General features: G+C 39.9%; 1 protein-coding gene across 1 annotated transcript in view; it reads left to right on the forward strand.

The window, feature by feature from the left end:
• Positions 1 to 13,622, forward strand: part of LOC141055959 (uncharacterized) — a 193,061-nt gene that overhangs the window by 70,075 nt on the left and 109,364 nt on the right. Inside the window, 7 exon segments of the mRNA XM_073552654.1 lie at positions 119 to 209; positions 6,053 to 6,159; positions 6,289 to 6,468; positions 6,551 to 6,674; positions 6,758 to 6,855; positions 7,045 to 7,135; positions 8,659 to 10,704. Of these exon segments, the coding sequence (XP_073408755.1) occupies positions 119 to 209; positions 6,053 to 6,159; positions 6,289 to 6,468; positions 6,551 to 6,674; positions 6,758 to 6,855; positions 7,045 to 7,135; positions 8,659 to 10,704 (2,737 nt within the window).

Consider the following 13,622-nt stretch of genomic DNA (forward strand, 5'->3'; position numbering starts at 1 on the left):
TCCACCAGTATTATATTTTTTATACTTGTGTAATGAGAACGGTGGAGATGGCGGGATTAGAGCTGATCATAGAGGTGACTTCTCCATCTGTCTGTGACTTATACAATATTTGTTTCAGGGTGAAGATCTGACCCATATTAATACTACAGAGACATATGTGAGGGGTGATGAGTGGTGTAAAGAGGAGATTCCTACATATGACTACCCAGGTGAGTAGCTACTACTAGATACAGAGAAGTGACAGATTCTTCTCATTCACTTTGTGATCTGTCCGCTTTTTTATTGTATATTTTATCTCCTTCAGACAAAATTCACATTAAATATGACTGAATATGTAATTCTGTTTTACATATGTAAAATACAGCTGTAATATGGAAATAAACTTATTTTACATATGAAAATGTTATTTCTTCATCATCTGCTGAAGTCTTTGTAGAATAGTGAATAATGGAACGCCGACATGAACTTGGAGCAGTGTATATAACTTGAATCCAGTCCCTCACACCTGCTGTCTGGTGTTCGATTTGCTGATTTATATTTGATTGGTGTTCGGCCTGCAGCCTCTGCCTCCTGGCATGGCTTGGTGTAGAATTTTTTTGCCTCATGACTGGACTTGGTTTAGCTATTAGCATTGTGACTATGATTTATTTAGTCTTTTTTCCCTCATGGCTTGGTTTAGTCTTTGATGTTTTGGCTTTGCTTAGTTTAGCCTTTTTCTTTGGACCTTGGGTCAGCTTTCAGCTTCTTATGACGTGATGTAGCCTTTGGCCATGTGGCTTGATATAAACCATCTATAACGTGGTTTACATCAAGCTATGGTCTGAAGCCTCCCACGGCATGTCACGCAATGTCCCCAATTTTTCTTCTCAGGACTTCCATATTCTTAGTACTCAGGGCACCCACTCCCAATGTATCTCCGCTCAATCCCATGGCAATTGAGTCTATCCTCCCCCGTATTGCCTGTGTCAGGATCATCTTTTCTCACCTCTTGTCCCGCCTCTACCCTTCCTCTCATCATGTCTATTTGGTTCCACACAAACTCCTCAAATCCGTGATGACATTGATCTACTCTGGAAAATTCTCCTGGTGTATAGGACAAATTTTGTTTTGGTGATGATTTTCCATGGGATTTACATATTCTTCCCAGTGCCCGCTCTTTTAAATGTGCCTGATTTCTATCTTCATGTCCCCCACTGTTCTAGCATAATTAAGTTCCAGCTTGAAACCATTATTATTGCCAGATTTGTGAAGGTTGTTGGGGTTCCGTATCCATTCAGGACAATTTCTCTTCATATGCCTGTATTTCAAACACAGAAAACATTGAATGCTTCCTGTCTTTTCCGATGGCGGAGCCGTGGGACGAACAGTTGATTTAGTTTTAGCATGGTGTACACATTCATCTTTCTATCTAATGTGTATGGGCACATTCTCACTTATTTTAATGCACTTCTTATTGTTCAGTAGATTTTGTCTGCTCAATAATCATAGCCGCATCAGTAAGCGATGGTTCCCTTGCTGCACTTGTCTGAATTGTCAAGGTATGAGAATTTTCCACAAACATGTGGATCATGCCTTGTGGAATGCCATTACCTTGATCCTTTGTGACTTTCCTGTACATGGCTGCAAACCGACAGCACAGAGACAAAGGCTCATCATGACTAGCTGGCTTGAACTTTATCAGGATTTCCAGAGTAACGTCCTAGTTTCCTTTGCCAGTTTCATGAGTAAGGAAAGGCATTTGTCCTCATCTTGAAAGTGGCCATTCCCGTGTTGCCTTCTCCCTTTGCCTCATACCTCTGCACAAGGTGATAGACAACAACAATTTGAATAACTACATACAGTATGATATTCAGGCACCCCACAATATTTATTGCAATGACTCTCAAAGATATCGCAAAAAGTAAAAAGGTCTACATTGGGATTGTGTTTCTTGATATACCGTACTTCCAGATTCGTAACAGGAAATTTATCCTTTCCATACTGCTATGGTTAAGAAAAATTCCTCTAGCCTCTCCAGATGATTTGGCAGATTGGAAGTGATGTGATCCATTTCCCACCTACTTCCATATTCCCATTAGTCATCCTGACCCTTAAAGCGGCTGACACATCTGCACTCCATCAATGTTGGAGTGAACTGTAGCGGCCGTTCCACCTGATCCCTGGTGTTAGCTCCAGATCTAGGATCCATGGGAGATGTGGACGCTGTTTCCACCATCTCCTTCTCTGTCGTTACCAGAACACAAACCTATCTAGTGGGCAAGGGTAACATGTTATTCAATTCATACCAGGCCATGACAGATTAGAGATGACCTATTGCATATCTGCAAAGGTTTGCGTCTTTGCAGCCAGATCCTCTCTAAGTGTTGTAACTAGAGTTGAGGGAATTTGTTGGGTCCCTGCTTATTCGGCAAGCTATAGCACTTACTAAATACAGTAAGCTGCAGAGGGAACCCGGCTTCCTGGATCACACCAGCTGATCTGCTGTTTGGCTGCCTAGATGCCTCCTTTCCTGCCTGTCAGATCGCTGATCTGATACTATGCATTGTCTCCCTTCCTGGGACAATGTAAAAAAAAAATTAGAAAGTGTAAAAATATTTTTTTAAAAATGTCCAAATAGAAAAATAAATATTTTTCCAATAAATACATTTATTTATGTAAATAAAGAAAAACAATAAAAGCACACATATTTGGTATCCCCGCAACCGTAACGACCCACTCTATAAAACTGTCCCACTTCAGTGAACACCGCAAAAAATTAAATAAAAAACGAGGCAAAAAACAATGCTTTATCATCATACTGCCGATCAAAAAGTGCAATAAAACACGATCAAAAAGACGGATGTAAATAAAAATGGTACCGATGAAAATGTCATCTTTTCCCGCAAGAAACAAGCCCCCATACAGCTCCATCAGCAGAAAAATAAAAAAGTTATAGCTCTCAGAATAAAGCGATGCAAAAATAATTATTTTTTCTATAAAATAGTTTTTATTGTATAAAAGCGCCAAAACATAAAAAAAATAAAAATGAGGTATCACTGTAATCGTACTGACCCAAAGAATAAAGCTGCCTTACCAATTTTACCACACGCAGAACGGTATAAAGAAAAAAACAAAACAAAAAGCAATAAAATCTGAATACAAAGGAATCATAAAAGGTCATGGGCCTGAATATGGTATCAATAAAAATATCAGCTCGTCCCACAAAAAACAAGCCCTCACATGACTCTATTGGCTGAAATATGAAAAAAGTATAGCTCTCAAAATGTGGTGGTGTAAAAACTAGTTTTCACAATAAAAAGAGTCTTTTAGTGTGTGACAGCTGCCAAACATAAAACCCCAATATGAATCTGGTATTGTTGTAATCGCACCAACCAGAAGAATAAAGTCACCTAATCAATTATACCGCACAAGGAACGGCGTATAAAATAGATAAACTCAATTCTTTACATGCTGTTGATTTTTTCATTCTGCCTCCCAAAAATCGCAGTAAGACTCGGCGCACATTTATCCTATGCTCTGCCCTGAGTTTCCATGTAAATCTCTGAAATACGTGATTCAGACAGAACCCCCTGTGGAAAACTCCCTATAATGAGGCAGATGGAGGCACTATGGACGCCATAGGACCTGTGATCCGGCAGTGTCCGTCTTTTTAGGATCGCATAAAAGTGCCGTCGGCCACAGTTTTGTGGAGGAAGAGAGTAGTCAGACAAGCACTCTGTAAAGAAGAGGCAGAAGAGCCATTTAGGTCAGGACAGAGGGGACGCTGAGAAAGAGACTGAATGCTGCCACCACTGGATATTTAAACCCGGCAGGGCGCACTCCTGTGTGTTCCCACCCCTCTGCATGTGTGCTTGAGGGCACATGCAACATAATGGTGATATGACGTCACTGCTGCAGCACACGCGTACCTGCTCATACCTAGGCTTGGTGTCAAGGTGCTTTGAAGTGCCGCATGTCCACAGCAATGTTACAACATCGCTATGAACATCCGGACCTGCAGGCGTCTGCTGCTGCCAAAACAAAGGATGTACTTGATCCCTTGGTCTACATGGTAATTAACAATGACAGCAGATGAATATGAATGATAACCCCAAAACTTTTTCTCCACTCATGGTTAGTGGTTGGGTGAAGCCATTTACTGTGTTTTCTCTTTTTAAATCATAATGACAACCCAAAACATCCAAATGACCCTGATCAAAAGTTTACATATCCCATTTCTTAATGCCATGTATTGCCCCCTCTAATATCATTGACAGCTTGAAGTCTTTTGTGGTAGTTGTGGATGAGGTTCTTTATTTTCTCAGATGGTAAAGCTGCCTTGGCAAAAGCCTTCAGTTCCTGTAACTTCACGTTTGAGATCTAGTCAGTGGCTCAATGATATTGAGGTCAGAAGAATAAGATGGCCACTCCAAAACCTTCACTTTATTTTGCTGTAGCCATTGACAGGTCGACTTGACCTTGTGTTTTGGATTGTTGTCATGTTGGAACGTCCAAGTACGTCCCATGCGCAGCTTCCGGGTTGATGATTGCAAATTTGCCTCCAGTATTTGCTGATAACGTGCTGCATTCATCTTTCCTTCCTTCCACTTTGACCAAGTTTCCTGTGCCTTTGTAGCTCACACATCCCCAAAAAATCAGCAATCCACCTACGTGCTTTACAGTAGGAATGGTGTTCCATTCATCATAGGCCTTGTTGACCTCTCTCCAAATATAACGTTTATGGTTCTGGCCATAAAGTTCAATTTTTGTCTCGTCACTCCAAAGTACCTTGTTCCAGAAGTTTTGAGTCTTGTGTCTGTGCTGTTTTGAGTATGATAGGCAAGATACTTTGTGCCATTTGCGCAGTAATGGCTTTTTTCTGGCGACTCAACCATGCAGCCCATTTTTCTTCAAGAGTCTCCTTATTGTGCATCTTGAAACAGCCACACCACTAGTTTTCAGAGAGTCCAGTATTTCAGCTGATGTTATTTGTGGGTTTTTCATTACATCCCGAACAATTTTCGTGGCAGTTGTGGACAACATTTTTGTTGGTCTACCTGACCATAGTTTTGTTTTCACAGAGCCCCTGATTTTCCATTTGTTAATCACAGTTTGAATGCTGCTGGCTGGCATTATCAATTCCTTGGATATCTTGGAGATGGAAACATTATATTTGGGGGGTGTTTCTCTTCTAAGAGCACAGGACTACTTCACAGCATCAATGGGAGAATCGATGGAGCCATGTACCGTAAAATCCTGAGAGACATCCTCCTTCCCTCCGCCATGACATTAAAAATGGGTCATGGCTGGGTCTTCCAGCAAGACAATGACCCAAAGCATACAGCCAAGGCAACAAAGAAGTGGCTCAAAAAGAAGCACATTAAGGTCATGGAGTGGCATAGCCAGTCTTCAAACCTTAATCCCATAGAAAACTTATGGAGGGAGTTGAAGCTCCGAGTTGACAAGCGACAGCCTCAAAACCTTAATGATTTAGAGATGATCTGCAAAGAGGAGTGGACCAACATTCCTCCTGACAGGTGCGCAAACCTCATCATCAACTACAAAAAATGTCTGACTGCTATGCTTTCCAACAAGGGTTTAGCCACCAATTATTAATACTTGTTTCCCAGAGGGATCAAATACTTATTTCTCACTGCAAAATGTAAATAAATTTATATAATTTATACAATGTGATTTTCTGGATTTTATTTTTGATATTCTATCTCTCAATGTTAAAATTAACCTACCCTTAAAATTATAGACTGTTCATGTGTTTGCCAGTGGGCAAATTTACAAAATCAGCAAGGGATCAAATAATTATTTCCCCACTGTATATTTTTTAATGCGCTTCTCTTTACAGGGTATAATGATTAAACTAATTTTTTTAACCTATTTTTTAATTTTTGCTATTATGAAATGTATTTGTAACTCCCATATAATCCCAAATCATAGTACATAAATATTCTGAGTAAATTGTAGATGTATGAAGAGCTCAACCTGATTATTGGTTTATACCAATATCATAGCTGAAGTGATGGTATATTTTATGTCATATGTGTTTCTTTCCATTTAGGTTTGGAAAATGTTCCTGACCAGTCAAAAATGGATAGAGACAGGGACAAGATGGCAGAGAGGATATTACACCTCACCCTAGAGATCCTCTTCCGGCTTACTGGAGAGGTGAGAGATTCTGATGACGTCACATTACATCATTCTTATCTATTGGAATAACAGATGGACAGAACTGGAGAGGTGAGGACTCTGGAAAGGTCTGTAGTGAGATTTATAAATGTGTCTCTCCATAACCAGGATTACACAGTAGTGAAGAAGACCTCTAGTGAGCGCTGTCAGGACCCTGTGTCTGAGGGATGGGGAAGACCCCTGAGCCCAATCACGGGGCCTCCACCTCACCCCCTGATACATGAGGACATCAATGACCAGAAGATCCTAGAACTCATCTTCAAGATGATTGAGCTGCTGACTGGAGAGGTGACACTGCTGGGAATGCTGGGACATTATACAGTAACGCTATGAAGGGATCGGGGGATGACGGTATCATTGTATGTGTCAGGTTCCTATAAGATGTCAGAATGTCACCATCTATTTCTCCATGGAGGAGTGGGAGTATTTAGAAGGACACAAAGATCTGTACAAGGACGTCATGATGGAGGTTCCCCAGCCCCTCACATCACCAGGTAACAGACAGGACTATATACACATGGCCTATAATTATCTATATGTAAAGAATGAATTCAGTCCCTGTATGTGTTTCCTCCAGTTCTATCCAGTAAGAGGACAACACCAGAGAGATGTCCCCGTCCTCTTCTTCCCCAGGACTGTAAACAAGAAGATCCCAATGTTCCTCAGGATCATCAGGTAGATGGAGAGAAGGTGTCATGAGATCTCCCCTATGATGTGTAGACGGCTGAGAAAGGTCTTGTGCTCAGTCTTGTTTTATCCCCCAGTATTATATGATTTATACTTGTGTAATGAGAACGGTGGAGATGGCAGGATTAGAGCTGATCATAGATGTGACTTCTCCATCTGTCTGTGACTTTGTTTCAGGGTGAAGATCTTCCCCATATTAATACTACAGAGACATATGTGACGGATGATGAGCGGTGTAAAAAGAAGATACCTACAGATAACCGCCCAAGTGAGTAGTAACCATCAAATGCAGAGAAGTCTCAAGTTCTTCTCATTCACTTTGTGGACTGTTGGTTCTTTTTTTTATTGTATATTTTCTCTCCTTCAGCGAAAATACACATTAAATATCATTTGAATATGTGATTTTGTTATAGATGGTAACACACGTAAAATACAGCTGCATTTTTGTATGTGAAAGAAGTTTATTTTTTCATCATCTGACGAGGTCTTTGTACAATAGTGAATAATGGAACACCCCCAGAGAAGCTCTGACTTAGCCCCTACTCAGGATTGCACTGAGTATATTGGCCCAATTGGGCCCTGGGATACTAACATTAACTTGGAACAGTCTAGATAACTTGAATCCAGTACCTCACGCCTGCTGTCTGTTGTTTGATTTGCTGCCTTATGTTTGGTTGGTGTTTGGCCTGCAGCATCTGCCTCTTAACATTGCTTGGTATAGTTGTTTTTGCTTCATTGCTTGAATTGGTTTAGCCCAGTGGTTCCTAAACTCCAGTCCTCGCGGACCCCAACAGGTCATGTTTTCAGGATTTCCTTAGTATTTCACAGGTGATGGAAATATCACCAGGCATCAGGAATGCTCTCACATGTGTAACACTATGGAAATCCTGAAAACATGACCCGTTGGGGTCCGCGAGGACTGGAGTTTGGGAACCACTGGTTTAACCTTTAGCATTGTGACTTTGCTTAGTTTGGCCTTTTTTTGGGCCTTGGGTCAGCTTCCGGCTTCTTAGCTTGAATTAGCTTTAACTCTAATGGCATGATTTAGCCTTTGGCCATGTTGATTTGGAATAACCTGCTGCCTCTTGCCTTAGTGTAAACTACTCTTTATATGGTTGTGGACTGCTGCCTCATGATATGGCTACCCAATGTCTTATGACATGTTTGTGGCCTGTTTCTTTGTGTCTCGAGATCAGGACTGCTGATCTTGATCCTGATAATCCAACCCAGCCGCTGCCACTGCTTAGCAGCTGTCTCTCACTATACATTGTACAAATGTCTGGGTGGGGTAAAACACAGCTCAACAACTGAGCTCTGGTAGATCAGCATAGAGAAAACTTACTGTCATAACTGCTGCACCTAATAATTGTTGAAATCACCTCATGCTGATGCAGCTGTCAGATTACATAGCAAAAACCTGCTGACAGATTCCCTTTAAAGCCATAGCTTCTTTCTATCTGACCAAACTATCCTTCACTGCTTTGTGTTAGTGCGAATGTCAGGGAAAGTGTGAAACAGACACGCACCATGTAATAGCACTGAAATATAGGTGACTTTATGATTTTCTACTGAGTAACTTACTAGAAAAGGGGTGGTGATAGGCAGATTTGAATTTTTTTAGAATCATGAATAAAATACACAAGTTAAAAACTTCTGTCTATTAAATTGTGATCTGTAGACACTTGACTACATGACTTATGATAACCTTTTATATAGAAACTGTTAAAAAATCAATCTAATGTTATAGTAATATAATTTAACCATAATAAAAAATGAGTTTATGCTTTACAGGTGACTATGCTAGGAGCCAAGAAGGACATCAAATATCTTCAGATTGTAAAGCAAGTGATCAAGGAATCACACATGATACACATGGAAAGCACACCATTATCCCATATGAAAACTCAACACTTCACACCAAAGAGCTATCTTCATCGCAGATTGTGAAACAAAATCAAAGAGTTCATACAGGAATTAGACCATATTCATGTTCAGAATGTGGGAAATGCTTCAAACATAAATACGGACTTGTGAAACATCAGCAAATTCACACAGGGGAGAAGCCATATTCATGTTCAGAATGTGGGAAATGTTTTAATCGGAAATCATATCTTGTTGAGCATCTAAGAATTCACACAGGGGAGAAGCCTTTTTCATGTTCAGAATGTGGGAAATGTTTTAGCCATAAATCAGTTCTTTTAAGACATAACATACTTCACAAAGAAGAGAAACCATTTTCATGTTCAGAATGTGGGAAATGTTTTAGGCAGAAAAAAAATTTTGTTGATCATCAAAGAATTCACACGGGAGAGAAACCTTATTCATGCTCAGAATGTAGCAAATGTTTTAGGCAGAAATCCGATCTAAATAGACATCACAGATTTCACACAGGTGAGAAACCATTTACATGTTCACAATGTGGTAAATCTTTTAAAGTGAAGATAGGTTTAGTGGTGCATCAAAAAAGTCACACAGGGGAGAAGCCATTTGCATGCTCAGAATGTGAGAAATGTTTTATCCATAAATCACATCTTGCTATACACCAGAGAGTTCACACAGGAGAGAAGCCATATTCCTGTTCTGAATGTGGGAAATGTTTTGGTCAGAAATTCTGTTTGGTTAGGCATCAGAAAAGTCACACAGGAGAGAAGCCATATTCCTGTTCTGAATGTGGGAAATGTTTTGGTCAGAAATCCTGTTTGGTTAGGCATCAGAAAAGTCACACAGGGGAGAAGTCGTATTCATGCTCAGAATGTGGTAAATGTTACAAGTTGAAATCAAATCTCGTTGAACATCAAAGAGTTCACACAGGGGAGTATCCTTATTCATGTTCAGAATGTGGGAAATATTATTCACATAAATTACATTTTGTTGCACACCAGAGAAATCACACAGGGGAGAAGCCTTTTTCCTGTTCAGAATGTGGGAAATATTTTAACCAGAAATGGAATCTTGATAAACACCAAAGAACTCACACAGGGGAGAAGCCTTTTTCATGTTCAGAATGTGGGAAATGTTTTACAAGTAAATCAACTCTTGTTACACATCAGAGAACTCACACAGGGGAGAAGCCTTTTTCATGTTCAGAATGTGGAAAACGTTTTGGAGACAAATCACGTCTTATCGTACATCAGAGATGTCACACAGGGGAGAAGTCATTTGCATGCTCAGAATGTGAGAAATGTTTTACCCATAAATCAAGTCTTGCTATACACCAGAGAGTTCACACAGGAGAGAAGCCATATTCCTGTTCTGAATGTGGGAAATGTTTTGGTCAGAAATTCTGTTTGGTTAGGCATCAGAAAAGTCACACAGGAGAGAAGCCATATTCCTGTTCTGAATGTGGGAAATGTTTTGGTCAGAAATCCTGTTTGGTTAGGCATCAGAAAAGTCACACAGGGGAGAAGTCGTATTCATTCTCAGAATGTGGTTAATGTTACAAGTTGAAATCAAATCTCGTTGAACATCAAAGAGTTCACACAGGGGAGTATCCTTATTCATGTTCAGAATGTGGGAAATATTTTTCACATAAATCACATTTTGTTGCACACCAGAGAACTCACACAGTGGAGAAGCCTTTTTCCTGTTCAGAATGTGGGAAATCTTTTAACCAGAAATGGAGTCTTGATAAACACCAAAGCACTCACACAGGGGAGAAGCCTTTTTCATGTTCAGAATGTGGAAAACGTTTTGGAGAGAAATCACATCTTATCGTACATCAGAGATGTCACACAGGGGAGAAGCCTTTTTCATGTTTAGAATGTGGGAAATGCTTTATCCAGCAATCAGTTCTTTTAAGACATAAGAGAATTCACACAAGAAAGAAACTATTTTTATGTTCATGATGTGGTACATTTTTAAAACAGAACAAAAATGTAGACACACATCAAAAAAAAAGTCTCACAAGGTAGAAGACATTTTCGTGCTCAGTATGTAGAAAATATTTTACCAAAAAGTTACATGTTGCTACAGATCTGAGAGAAGCCATATACTTGTTCTTAATGTGTGAAATTGTTTTCTAAAAAATAATATCTGAATAAATATCAGACAAATTACTTCTTAGACATCAAAGAGCTAATATATAACTAGTTTATATATAATAACCATATCTTAAAGGGCTTGTGCCGCTTTTCTTTCTTTTAGCCAATCCCACATTTATGCTCTTCCACCCAAATTTACGTTTTTGTTTTTTTTTTCGTTTTGGGGGCTTTTGTAATGATCTGGATTGACATCAGAGCTACGTCCTGATAGTTTTAGTCTTTGATAAAAATTAAATTTGCACTGATGAAACAAACCACTGTTCAGAATAGAGTTAACAGAGCCCTTAATCTGGTTGACTGGAACAATGTCCTCAGAAATAAGAATACAGAAAATAAATGGGAAATGTTTAAGAACATCCACTGTAAGCGGTTTATACCTTGTGGGAATAAAAGGACAAGAAATAGGAAAAACCCAATGTGGCTAAACAAAGAAGTAAGAGGAGCAATTAACAGTAAAAAGAAAGCATTTAAACTACTAAAGCAGGATGGCACCGTTGAAGCTCTAAAAAACTATAAAGAGAAAAATTCTTTATCTAAAAAAATAATTTAGGCCATGTGCACACGATGCAGATTTCCAGCGGATCCGCAGCGGATTTTACCACGCAGAAACGCTGCATATCCCGCATTGTGATGTACAGTAGCCTGTTAATCAATAGAAAAAAAAAACACTGTGCAGACGCTGCAGATTTTTCCGTGCGGTTTTCTTGTGGTTCAAAATATGCAGCATGTCACTTCTTTTGTGCGGTTTTCCACCTGCTCCATTCTCCAAATCCGCAGGGGAAAACCGCACAAAAACCACAAGAAAACCGCAAGAAAAAAGGAAGAAATCCGCAGGAAAAATGCAGGTCATTTGACCAGCGGATTTCTTCAATTCTGTGCGGAAAAATCCGCAGGCCAAAAAAGTACGTGTGCACTTAGCCTAAAGCTGCCAAAAAGGAAACAGAGAAGCACATTGCTAAGGAGAGTAAAACTAATTCCAAACTGTTCTTCAACTATATCAATAGTAAAAGAATCAAAAGAGAAAGTGTAGGCCCATTAAAAATTTGTGAGGAAAGTATGGTTGTAGATGATGAGGAAAAAGCTAATATATTAAACACCTTCTTCTCCACGGTATTCACGGTGGAAAATGAAGTGCTAGGTGAAATGCTGAGAGACAAAGAAAACCCTATATTAAGGGTCACCAATCTAAAGCTGGAGTCACACATAGCGACTCACCAGCGATCCCGACAATGATATCAACGTGTCAGGATCGCGGGTGAGTCGCTATGTGATCGCTGGTGAGCGATCGCGCGGCGTCGCTGTGTTCGTTAGTTACCAGCGCGCTGATGCAGGGAGCTTGTAACTAACATACTCATCGGGTATCTAAGGGACGCACGTCCCTTGGATACCCGATGTGTACGTTAGTTACCAGCAGCACGGTGGCTCAGTGGTTAGCCACTGGGTTCGAATCCCACCAAGGACAACATCTGCAAGGACTTTGTATGTTCTCCCCGTGTTTGCGTGGGTTTCCTCCGGGTACTCCGGTTTCCTCCCACATTCCAAAGACATACTGATAGGGAATTTAGATTGTGAGCCCCATCGGGGACAGTGTTGATAATGTGTGCAAACTGTAAAGCGCTGCGGAATATGTTAGCGCTATATAAAATTAAAGATCATTATTATTTATATAATATTGGCTACTAACACTGTGTCCTTTTTGCCCACCTATTTTGTGGAATACCCCACTCCCTCTCTGTTAACTCTATTCTGAACAGTGGTTTCATCAGCGCAAATTTAATTTTTATCAATTTCTGCATCCTTCTTTGACAGCTTGGTGGTCTGTGTCCAGATTCGCAGCAGATAAAACCCGCTATACACCAGCGCCACTACTCTTTTTATTCATTTTTTTGGGGGAAGTTCATTGAGCAGCAGGGTGGTTTTCTGGTGAAGGAAAAAAAAATCTCTTTAAATCTTCTGCCTGAGCGAGTGTGAGCGAGCTGAGTGTAATCGAGAGCGTAAGTGTAACCGGTGGTAAATGTGTGACTTGTGATTCAGTGACTTTGGATTCAGGGAGTTTCCAAGGGAGGAATTATTGAATTGCTGTTATATTTTATTAATAGTTTTTATTTATTTTTACTTATCCTTTCTGTCTGTTGCAATCTCCATTAGGAATGTGCTCCACCATTGCCAATGCCATCCGGTGTACATCTTGCCACACGTATGCAATCCTTGAACAAAAAAAATTATATGCAGACCTGAAATGGCAAAATTTTGAGCGCAATGATATGCGATCTGTGTGGCGGACAAAACCCAGTGTAAAATATCTGCCCTGTAGCTAAATATTTTTTTTGGCAGCAAAATGGTATTAAAAAATTGTATAAGACACTCCAAAAAAATTCTACAGTACCACAAAAAATGGCAGATTTTTCTGTGCACTCAGATGTCATACCTGGGATGGGCTAACCTGTTTAAAATTGCTGGATTTTCAAAACGCTGTACTATCAAAAGTTTGGCTGTAGTCTGCAGTGTCAACAAGCAAATGAAGAAAAAAAAAGGGGGATCTGGATTGCTTTGGAGTAAAATAATCAGGATCAGGATTAAGATGTAAAATTATTCTTAGCCACTGATACCTGGGGCTAGTTATACACGGTCAATATATGTAATAGGCAGCAGCACCGTACAGTAGTGGACCCTCTTGATGTATGCAATGATATCTATATCCCACATACAGTGCCT

Source organism: Dendrobates tinctorius, unplaced genomic scaffold (genome assembly GCF_039654945.1).
Source record: "Dendrobates tinctorius isolate UK_male_01 unplaced genomic scaffold, ASM3965494v1 ptg000192l, whole genome shotgun sequence".
Taxonomy (NCBI): Eukaryota; Metazoa; Chordata; class Amphibia; order Anura; family Dendrobatidae; genus Dendrobates; species Dendrobates tinctorius.